The sequence below is a fragment of the Panthera onca genome, chromosome C1, assembly GCF_046562875.1.
Source record: "Panthera onca isolate mPanOnc1 chromosome C1, mPanOnc1 haplotype 2, whole genome shotgun sequence".
Taxonomy (NCBI): Eukaryota; Metazoa; Chordata; class Mammalia; order Carnivora; family Felidae; genus Panthera; species Panthera onca.
This window is the reverse complement of record NC_138346.1, coordinates 19,231,823-19,242,715: the sequence shown is the minus strand read 5'-3', so window position 1 is coordinate 19,242,715 and position 10,893 is coordinate 19,231,823. Positions and strand designations below refer to the sequence as shown.

General features: G+C 50.7%; 2 protein-coding genes across 6 annotated transcripts; one reads left to right on the top strand and one right to left on the bottom strand.

The window, feature by feature from the left end:
- The first annotated feature begins 55 nt into the window (after positions 1-55).
- On the top strand, positions 56-3,894 carry BCS1L (BCS1 ubiquinol-cytochrome c reductase complex chaperone). Of its 4 annotated transcripts, none has more exons than XM_060623592.1 (8): positions 56-155; positions 1,356-1,723; positions 1,828-1,967; positions 2,170-2,364; positions 2,627-2,690; positions 2,929-3,098; positions 3,326-3,443; positions 3,590-3,894. In XM_060623592.1, exons 2-8 carry the CDS (start codon positions 1,404-1,406, stop codon positions 3,840-3,842), a joined length of 1,260 nt encoding a protein of 419 aa, XP_060479575.1. In that variant the 5' UTR covers positions 56-155; positions 1,356-1,403; the 3' UTR covers positions 3,843-3,894. The 4 variants fall into 4 exon arrangements, with proteins under 4 accessions (XP_060479575.1, XP_060479578.1, XP_060479576.1 ...); XM_060623593.2 differs by having other exon boundaries at positions 132-212; XM_060623594.2 differs by lacking the exon at positions 56-155 and adding an exon at positions 257-774.
- Positions 3,895-4,350: 456 nt separating this feature from the next.
- RNF25 (ring finger protein 25) lies at positions 4,351-10,860 on the bottom strand. Of its 2 annotated transcripts, none has more exons than XM_060623591.2 (10): positions 10,752-10,860; positions 8,393-8,467; positions 8,047-8,149; positions 7,887-7,954; positions 7,725-7,794; positions 6,504-6,575; positions 6,269-6,406; positions 5,822-5,911; positions 5,199-5,333; positions 4,351-5,006 (listed from the first exon to the last, which is right to left on the bottom strand). In XM_060623591.2, exons 1-10 carry the CDS (start codon positions 10,790-10,792, stop codon positions 4,428-4,430), a joined length of 1,371 nt encoding a protein of 456 aa, XP_060479574.1. In that variant the 5' UTR covers positions 10,793-10,860; the 3' UTR covers positions 4,351-4,427. The 2 variants fall into 2 exon arrangements, with proteins under 2 accessions (XP_060479574.1, XP_060479573.1); XM_060623590.2 differs by having other exon boundaries at positions 5,822-5,914; positions 10,752-10,859.
- Between the last annotated feature and the right edge of the window lie 33 nt (positions 10,861-10,893).

The following is a 10,893-nucleotide window of genomic DNA, read 5'->3' as shown; positions in this document are numbered from 1 at the left end:
GGAGTACCATCGAGAGTTGTGGGGCAGAGTGGCACGGCCCGCTAGGTGGGTGTGGCGGGAAGTAGGTGAAGGAACGCCGGGGCGGGGCCGAGCGGCGCGTCCCTGGAGTGCCGGGGGCTGAAACCATCGAGAGGGAGGGCCAGAGAGTCATGGCGGTAAGGGGGCGGAGTGAGGGGTTACTCCGAGCCACGCTGCTGGAGGCGCGAGCTGGGGTGTGGAAAGGGTTCGGGAAGGGGCTCCTGGGCGTCAGACAAGGGCCGGGAGGGGGAAGGGCTTTGTCTGTGGCCTTCCACGCATAAGTATTTTGGCATTCTGGATTCTACTCTGAGCCTCAGCCGTGGTCTCGGCTGTCAGTTCACCGTCCCGCGTGCCTCGCGCACAGCAAAGTGGCAGGGGTCGGGAAGGTGTGCTAGAAACGATGTGACTTCCAATCCCTCGGGACCTTACAATCTAAAATTAGACTGGGTCACGTTTTATTGGGGGAGAATTCGGGGAAAATGTCCGTGGAGGAAGCAGCAAATGGACAGGTGTTAAATTGGGGGAGAAGGAAGAGTCAATTAGAATGGGCATTCCGAGTAGAGACCTGCCTGAGCAGAATTATACAACAGAGATTATTAGGCGCTAAGCAATGAAAGATAGGTAGGCCCTGTGTTGTGAAGGGTTTTGAGTACCAGGCAGAGGAGTTTTTACCTAATTCAGAGATCTGTTCAGAACAAGCCATTGGATTGAAGCAGACTGTATGAAGAAAGATCTGGATCCCTGTGTAGCAATTTGGTACGCCAAAGCCAGAGGTGGAGGCCCATTAAGATGACGTTTTAAGAACTAAAGAGACAGTTTAGTCGTGAGGTAATAAAGGCTAACTAAACAGGACATTAGGAACTGAGCGTGTAAAGGAGAGGATATTTGAAGGGTATTACTCATGGTGGTAAGGCATGGGGTTACTGACAGGTCAGTGGAAGAGAGTAGCTTCATCCTCTGTTAACTCTGGGCAGTGGGCCCCTTTCTATCTCAGCTAGTCCCAGGGACCACAAAAATTCTGCCCATTATCCTGATGAGAAGATGGTTACATTGTTCTCTCATGTTTAAGGAATCTTTAGACCTCGTCCTCTGGCAGGAAATTGAACTATGAACAGGATAATGAAGGGCAAAATGGGAAGAGGGGCCTGAAGTCTCAGCCCTTGCATTCCAGCAGGACCTCCATCCCACAAAGGGAGGATATGGAAACACACAGTAGAACTGACCTGTCCTTCCTGCACCTGGCCTCTGTGGGAAGAAGGGATGAGGGTGACGAGGAATTGCAGAGTCCTTTCTAAACTAATCTGCTTTGTCCCATCTCCACTGCTCTCCACCCCCAGGTTTGAAAATGCGTCAGAGCCTGTAAGGTTCAGTGTTTCCCTCTCAAGATGCCCCTTTCAGACTTTATTCTGGCCCTGAAGGACAATCCCTACTTTGGGGCTGGATTTGGGCTTGTGGGTGTGGGCACAGCCCTGGCCCTGGCCCGGAAGGGTGCCCAGCTGGGCTTGGTGGCATTCCGGCGCCATTACATGATCACACTGGAAGTCCCTGCTCGAGACCGAAGCTATGCCTGGTTGCTTAGCTGGCTCACCCGCCACAGTACCCGTACTCAGCATCTCAGTGTTGAGACTTCATACCTTCAGCATGAGAGTGGGCGCATCTCCACTAAGTTTGAATTTGTCCCCAGCCCTGGAAACCACTTTATCTGGTAAGGTTGGGAGCCAGGGAGGGCTCTAAGAGTAGAAAAGGAGAATGAGGGGAGCTGGATTTGACCCCCCATTCATTCACCTCATTGTGACCATTTTTATTCAGGTACCAAGGGAAATGGATCCGAGTGGAACGAAGCCGAGAGATGCAGATGATAGACCTGCAGACAGGGACTCCTTGGGAATCTGTCACCTTCACAGCTCTGGGCACTGACCGAAAGGTTTTCTTCAACATCCTGGAGGAAGGTGTGGGATAGCACGGGCTGCCTTTATGGCGAGGGGGGTGGAGGGGCAAGTTGCAAGAATAGGGGCATATGACGTCAGAGGAAGAGAAGCTTGGAGAGGAGGATCTTAGCCCATGGGACCAGAGGGAAGCTGTTTTGGCACAGGTCTGCCTAATAGCATGGCAAAGACGAATTACTGGCTTCGTCTTATTTCCTCCTCTTAGCTCGAGAGCTAGCCTTGCAGCAGGAGGAAGGGAAGACGGTGATGTACACAGCCATGGGCTCCGAATGGCGCCCTTTTGGCTATCCACGCCGACGGCGGCCACTGAGTTCTGTGGTTCTAGAACAGGGTCTGGCTAACCGAATCGTCCGAGACATCCGGGAATTCATCGATAACCCCAAGTGGTACACTGACAGAGGTGAGAAGCCGCTGGGGTCTTGGCCAGGCTATTTTTGATGTGGTGCTATAGTAAGGGAAAACAGGCTGGTCTCTGTGGTCATATGGGGTGACTATGAAGCTCTAGCTTAATTCCCAGAGATGAAAGTTGGCCCCTAGGGTTAATTTCTTCCAGTACTGAGGTCATCAGGCCACTAGGGGGCAGGGTTGGTAATGAATGTGGACATTTGAAGTAGAGTACTTGAATTCATTTTAGGTCCTGATCATCTTGGCTGTATTCCTAGGCATTCCCTACAGACGTGGCTACCTGCTTTATGGGCCCCCTGGTTGCGGAAAAAGCAGTTTTATGTGAGTAGTGTCACATTTTCTCTTAATCCTTAAACTGGAGAAAAACTGAGCTGTGGGGTTGGAAAGGGAATTAAATGTGGAGACGCGGGAATATGATACACGTGGGACATGAGATGCCTTAAGATGGGGTGATAGAAGGGTTAGGTCTCTGAGACCCCACCCGTTATGGGGAGGACAAGTATTTGGGCCCAAGGACTGATTCCAGGTTGCCTGCCTGCTGTCATCCTGTCCTCCATAGCACAGCCCTGGCCGGGGAACTGGAGCACAGCATCTGCCTGCTGAGTCTCACGGACTCCAGCCTCTCCGATGACCGGCTCAACCACCTGCTGAGCGTGGCCCCGCAGCAGAGCCTGGTGCTCCTGGAAGATGTGGATGCAGCCTTTCTTAGCCGGGACCTAGCTGCAGAGAGTAAGTGAGGGGAGCTGAGGAAACGGGGAGCATTTCTAAGGGACGGTAAATGAGGTACAGGAGTGAGGAGCAGTGGAAGAAAGTGGAAATCCAGAGGGCTGATGGAGGACGCCTGAGTTGGCAACGAGTTCACAAGAGTCACTGATAAGTAGGGGAACGTGGTAGGGAGTAGAAGGTTTGAGTAGGGTTATGATCATCCACGCCTCTTTATCTCTGCCTTCCTCTAGACCCAGTCAAGTACCAAGGTCTAGGTCGTCTCACCTTCAGTGGACTACTCAATGCCTTGGATGGTGTGGCTTCCACTGAGGCACGCATTGTGTTCATGACCACCAACCATGTTGACAGGTAAGAAGGGATGAGGCAATCTGAGACTGTGAGGCAGGACTCCCTGCCCCCTCGGTGCCTTGGGAGATCAGGAGGTTCGGAGAAACCATCATTTTAGGGGGTAGCAGTGGTACTTGTGCCTGTGATCCTGCTTTTGCTGCTCTTAGGCTGGACCCTGCACTGATCCGCCCTGGACGAGTAGACATGAAGGAGTACGTGGGCTACTGCTCACACTGGCAGCTGACTCAGATGTTCCAGAGGTTCTATCCAGGGCAAGCACCTTCCCTGGCCGAGGCGTTTGCAGAACGCGTCCTTCAAGTTACAACTCAGATCAGTCCTGCCCAGGTCCAGGGCTACTTCATGCTGTATAAAAATGACCCTGCAGGGGCAGTTCATAATGCCGAGTCTCTGAGGACGTGACAGGCTGGCCATGCTCAGCTCTTCTCTAGCTCAATAAACACCTGCCACACCGCTCTGGTCTCTGACCCCCTTCCTACCTCCCTGTATTGGTACTTGAATAAAAAGCAAGGACCTTCAGGCATCCAGCATACACAAGTGTTGGGGCATAAGCTAGAACAAAGCAGAAAGAAAAGATACTATGGCAATCAGGGAAGTAGAGTCTTCCATTTAAAAGGCATTCAATTAAAAAGAATGCATATGCATAAAAATGTGTGTGTGTGTGTGTGTGTGTGTGTGTGTGTGTGTGTACGTAGTATATATATGTTATGTTCCCATATATTCTGCTTAAATGCTGGCTGGCCTCTACTAGTTTTCCTGAAGCTCACACTAGCGGAGACATCAGACCTGCCTTTACTCAGACCCTGATCTCTTGGGAAAACAGACTTTAGAGCAAAGTTAGGGCTATTCTGTCACATTCCAGTCTTGCCAGGAAGTCAGAAAAAGCCATACTGCACAAGCTAGGCGCTACTAAACAAAGAAGCCAAACAAGGCCAGATCTCTTTATTGCCCCCTGCCGCCCCAAATCCCTGTCCCCCCACAGTACTGCTAGGAACCATCCTCAGACTCCAGGCTCAGGGGCTCCCTTCGAGTACCAGGACGATAGGCTCCCCGACCCCGAGGCAGGCGGGGGTAGGAAGAGCCCGGAGTCCGACCCTTGGAGCGCTCCCAGCGAGCACAGTCCCGAGTCCTGCGGGATGGGGGACCCTGCCAAGTGCCAGGCCCCTTCTCTTGGGGAGGACCTTCAACCCCTTGGCTACAGGGTTCTGGCTTTAGGTCCATGGGCTCCTTGAGGGGCCCCTCGGGAGGTGGCAGTTCCTGGGTGTCATTGGTACCTTTGTGGGCATTGCACTCCCCTCCCTTTAGGTGCCTCCGTTCAGGCTGTCTCCAGGGGCCTCGACCGGCCCGGGGAGGATCTAGCATAGTTTTCGGGGTCTCGCCCAACCTTTGCTGATTTGGCCCAGCCCCTGGAATCTTCTCACACGTGTGCTGGGAGGCCACAGGCAGAGGAGCTGATAGGTTGGGTTGGGCAGTTGATGAGGTGGACAGTTCTGTGTCAAGGGCACTGGGTGGGTGGGATCCTCTGGAGGCATCTACAGCTGACTCTGGTTCCAAAGGGGCAGGAGGCTAGAAAGAAGTGAGCAGATACAGTGAGGGAGATGCAGTTCCCCAAAGCAGGGAACTGCAGGCCCCTTGCTCACTACTGGAGCTGACCACCATCAGGGTAGAAGAGAGCTCACCCTCAGGGCCACTGTGGCAGACGCGTGCTGGTGGGAAGGTAGGTGGCATTAAGTGAGGAATGAGAAAGCCTTTCCTCACCTGCTGGAGGCTGATGAAGTACCGATTACGCTCAGCCTCAAGGTCGATGATACCCCCCCGCTCCTGCTGCCTTTGGTAGAGCCGCTTGCGCTCTTCTTGCTGGCGCAAGCTCTCTGCGTTAGGCTGGTACAGCTCCTAGATGGAAGCGAGCAGAATGACAAGGAGGAAAAAATAAACAGTAGAAGGCAGACTTGAACCCCTGCTCTTTCAGGATTGCCTTAGGAAATCTGCACAAGGTTCCTTTTTTCTCTGAGAGATAGAGGGGATGCGAGCTAGAGAGAGGCAGAGAGGATCCCAAGCGGCTCCACACTCAATGCAGTGCCCTGATTAAGGGCTCAATCCCATGACCCTGGGACCGTGACCTGAGCTGAAATCAGGAGCCAGGTGCTCAACCGGCTGAGCCTGTTGCCGAGCCTGTTGCACCCCCTGTAGAAGGTTCTTGGGCTTGTCGCTCAGATGGGGCTCCCAAAGTCTTAGCCTAGTGGGGGCTACGGCTCTGCAGAGAGGTCCCAGGCTGGTCAAGCCCAATTCCCAAGATCCCATTCGAAGCAGACAAGATGCCATCCCTCCCTCCTTGGAGAATGCCATTATTTCTGGCTCAGATAAGAAGGGGGTTCCCTTACCATGGGCTGTTGAGGTTCAGGGGCTGCTTTCAGTGAGGCAAGATCATACACGAGGGGCTCCCTGCACACCGGACACTGCACACCGACTGCCTTCTAAAAACAGAGGAGCAATCAGAGCCCTGCTTCACAGCCCATGGTGCTCGCCAGCTGCCTAACCCAGTCAGCCAGCCTAATCCACACGGGGCTGGGACCAAGGGCAGAGGTACACCGTTCAGTAGAGAAGGATAGGACAGGAGTCGTCTCCCCAGATGGAGATGTGGGAACTCTCTGAAACTATAGCAGTACATTGATATGTTTAAAAGAATGCCCTTTTTTTCTGGACAGAGGTGAGCTTTCATTAATCTCAAAGGTATCTGTGACCCTAAAAAGGTGAAGAGCCCCTGGAGTGGAGAGACAGAAAGGGTGTGACGTGGGGGGTCAGGTGGGAGCAGGGGCTGGGGAGCTGACCTGCTTGGTTGCGGCATGCTGTCGTTCCTGCTCTTGTCCTTGTGCCTGGAGCTCATGCTCCATGTGCTGAATATACCGAGCAAGGCAGTGGCAGTGGAAGTAGTGGTAACAGGGGGTTTTGGTAAAGGCCTCCTTCTCCTGAAGGCAGGACAGACATCCAGCATGACATCAGAGCTCTCATGAGCCCTCCACTGCCTGTCCCAAGCAGACCCCAGGTCCCAAGAGAGAAACCCACCTGGAAACCGTACAGGCAGATGACACACTGGCCATGGGGGATGTTGTTATCTGTGAGAATTTCCTTCCCTTTCTGAAAGGAGAGAAGACACTGTTCAAACAGGGAGGCAGGGGCAAGAACTGTGAACAAAGCCTGTCTATTATTCCCAGGAGTGACTGGAGGGACTGTCTCCTACCAAGTCAATGTTACTTTGTGTTCATGCGTTTCTGTCTTGGTGAGGAAGGGAGGATTCACCAAGGGAGGAATCAATCCTCCGTGGCCCCGCCCATCCCCCAGAATCTACCCAGCTGCAAAATCCAATTTCATTATTTTTCCACTCATTAAATCACTTTTAATATGTCTCGGGGATGAAAGTAATACACCTTCAGAGAACAAAATGTTCAATTAAAACGTATCTTCTGGGAGGTGTTCCTAGGTTAAACCCCTCTGAGTATCACTCCCACCCAAAAGTCTGTTCTGGAGTCAGCCTTCGGAAAGAAAGTCAAAGCATGGACAACCCAAACAGACAGAGAACTCAGGCATCAAGTTAGGCAATGAACCAACACATCTGCACTGCTGTCTGAATAGCTAATACTCTGGAATTCTGCAAAGTTCAAAGTGGCATTATGGAGGCCGGGCTCAGGAGCGCTACAATGGTCTAAGCCCACTCTCTGACTCTGGGCCGCCCACCTTCATTCTCTTCTAAACATTTTTTCTCAAAACTCGAAGTTAAGGAAAACAAGACTGTACTTATTGTGTGTTTTTAATCTCAAGCAACAGAAATTATCTGCGTATGTGAACGTGTAGCTCTATGTGTTCCCTGTGTGTTGTTAATTTCATCGGGGTAGAAACTCTGAACCATGATTTACTCAGTCAGTTCCAAGGGTAGGTGAGCCTTCAAATGTTCATTTGTGGCTAGATCCTCTAAGCAAGGCCCCTATCTCTTGCTACTTTCAGCCACCAATGCCAAGCGAATGCACTGAAATGGAATAAAAAAATCCAAGTTAAAGAGAAAAAGTAATTTTCAAGATACTGGCATAGGCAACTTGGGGAAGCTACAGAACTGTCGTTTTTTTTGGGGGGGGTATTCTCAGAAACAGAAGAAAACCTTATTTTTCTGGATTTAGGCCTTACCTAAACAAGGACTAAATTAATGACTCCAGACATATTTAAGATTCTAGGCCCGTTACCTCCCTTGAGAGAAACTGCTCTAGCAGTTTCCCAAGCCAGCACACCTCTTACCTCGATGAGTTCATAGAGCATAGCAGTACCCAGCCCAGCATTGGCCACATGGCTCAGTGCCTGCGAAATCCTAAAAAGGGCAAAGCAAACATTAGGCCTGCCCCTTCCCCTCACCAGACTGAGCTGTATCTCCTCTTCCCTCCTCTGAACTGTCCAACTTACTTGTGGATCTGTTCATCTGAGAGTCCTCGGGGGTTACGGATAGAGATCTGTGGCACCTCATTGGGGTACTAGTGGGAGAGAATAACAAGTTACTGCTAAAGCACTCCACCTCAGGGTCTCTCCCCTTCCTCTCTTTGCTACCATAAAGTAGGGGCCTCACCTGTGCTGGGACCTGAAGCACCAGAGTGAAGCAGACATACTGTGAATCCTGATCTTCTGCCGTGGCAGGGTGCAGGGTAATGTAGATTTCCCATGGTGAAGATCTGCAAATGGATAAAGTGGGGACCTGGGATGTGACTAGGCAGGAGTTTGAGGACTGGGGAAAATGGAGGTGAGACAGTAAAGTGGGTGGAGGAAGTGAGCACTGGGCTCTTTCTTTTGGAGATTAAAGGAATAGTCTTTGTCTCCAGGAGAGCAACATTTTCTCTGGATCAAGGCTCACGGATTCTCCACGGAATCCTCTCACTACTAAGGGGACTCCTGCCCACCTCTAGTTGAATACGTACCTTCCATTTCCTTTAACCACCTGTAGTTCATCCAGATAGATAGACTCTAACACCTCGACTTCAGAGGGAAGTACCCTAGAGAGACAGGGGGAGATTGACTCACCATTACAGCTCTCCCTGTTAAAGCCTGCTAAAGCCAATGAAGGCTGGCTTTGTAGAAAACTGGCACTCTACCTGAGTGCATTCTCTTGCTAACCTCCATAAAAATGGGGGAAATATATTTTAAGCTGTCAAGTGGCCAGAAAGGAAGCATGGAAGTTATCCTGTCAACAGTTGAGGAAATGGATTCCCAGGAAGGTGAAATAACTAGCTCAAATATCAAAGTTTAACAGAGGCAGAACTAGAACCAGAGCCAGGTTCCCTGACCTCCTTTTTAAGTTCCATCGCACTGTTGATTGGCCATCTATCTGACCCAGAAATATCACATCCATTGATTACCAATACCGCTCCTGGATTTCCCTACACCACTGTTCACATGGGTCCCAGTGTCTACACATACTGCCAGTATCAGTCACCCTAAGCCTATTCAAAAAGAGATACCAAGAAAAAGAGATAAAGGCCATGATACAAAAGAGCCACCAACTTTGGAGTAACAGGTACCAGTCACTTACCAGTTACATGATCTGAGTAATTATCTCTGTAAGCTTGAGTCAACCTACCATATATAATACCACCTACTCTCTAGGGTTAGAGAATAAAAGGTTATTTATGTAAAATATGTAATAATATCTTGGCCACAGTAGCTAGTCTATGTCCTCTTTTCTCCTATTGGTATATAACTTTCTCCCTTAAAAGGAAAGAAGGAAGGATGTAGTTAATATTCAATGTATTCATGACCCTTGTTGTTTGGCTGATCTAGATCAACCTGTTTAGGTCAGGATCTGGTGGTCAAATGTAAATGAGAGGACATACATATTTAATCCTAGAAACAGCAGTTGAAATGCCATTGAAGATGAGTGGCTGGGTTGAGTCCGTAGCTCTACCCAGGCAATGCATGTAAAAATGCATTCTTGGTTTCCTTTCTATAGTTATCGTTCCCTCTTCATCAAGAGCAGGTCTGCCCTAGCATGACCTATATATTACTGGCTCTCAAACTTTCTTTTTAAGTCTTAGAGGCCTCAAAATACAAAATAGGTAACAGTGGAGTACTTCGGTTGACATGAGTGTGGGAGTCTCAGAGCATCACAAGCCAGCTGTGCAACCACTGCTACCCTTTCCATGGCTCAAAGTGTCTCCTCCAAATCTTAAAGTTCTCCTGAAGAGGGTTGAAAAACCATGAGCCTAGATGGTCTCAATAAAGGCCAACACAGGCTGGGCTCCCTGAACCAATGAAACACTGACGTGTAACCTCCATTAAGAGGCCCTTCAATACTTCACCCCACCATAGCTGTGACTTGCCCTGGATGTGAGGGATGGGATGGGATGGTGGTAAGGTGGTGGCCAAAAAAAGGGCAGGGAGATTATAAGAGTGCTAGTCCTAAAAACATAAGATTTGGAGTCAGATAACTTGGATTCCTAGTCATAACTATGTACCTTTTTAGCAAATCGATTTGCCTCTTCAGGCCTCATCTAGTCCCACTAGATGCCCCATCTAGTGCCCACACCTCAGTTATTAATGAAAAGAAGGCTTTTATATAGGTTACAAATCCATCGTGATCCTCTCAACTATTCTATGAGGTAGATGCCACACCCACTTTTTTACATCTGAGGACACTGACTCACAGAAGCTAGGTGGCCTGGTTAGCATCACCCAGCTAATAAAATGTGGAGTGAACCCACATTTATCTTATTTCCAAATCCCAGAGTCCTTCCAGGTTTTGGTCTCTTGTTGAGAACGTTTGAGAGAGAGAAGGACTAGGAGAGCATTTTGTGAGGTGTAAAGCTTTATTCAGACAATAGTCCTCATTAGTGCTGGCGGGGAGGGAGAAGGTCGAGGAAAGCCTCGGCGGAACTAGGCTGATCCAAGGGGAAAGAGGGACGTGAGCTGGAGGACATCATTCTGGGAAGTAAAAAGCGGCGGTGTGTGTGTGTGTGTGTGTGTGTGTGTGTGTGTGCTGATAAACAGGCATCCTCCGGGACCCTGGGCAAATCCACTTCAGGGGAGAAGAGGGGATCGAGCCAGACAAGGCGCAGCCCGAGCTGGCCTGGGCGGCGCAGATCCTGTCTCCTCTCCATCAGATCAGCGCCCCTCCACCCTCCCGCTCCCCAGTGCAGAAGCTCTCTGAGACATGTCAGCGTCTCTGCCATCCCTTATCCCTCGCTCCGCCCCACGCGCCCGCCATACGGACCGTCCGCGGCCACTGCCAGTCCCCCGGACCGGATCCAGGCGGCCAGCCAAAGCCCATGCCCCCAAAGTTACCAGTCCTCCTCCCCGGCAGCTGCCGACGCAGACGCCGCCATGTCTTCTCCGGCCCACAGCCGGAACCGGAAATACTCTCGGGGAAGTCGGAGGCGGCAAGTTAAGGGAGGGAACGAGGAAGGGTGGCTACGGGCCGTTTCTA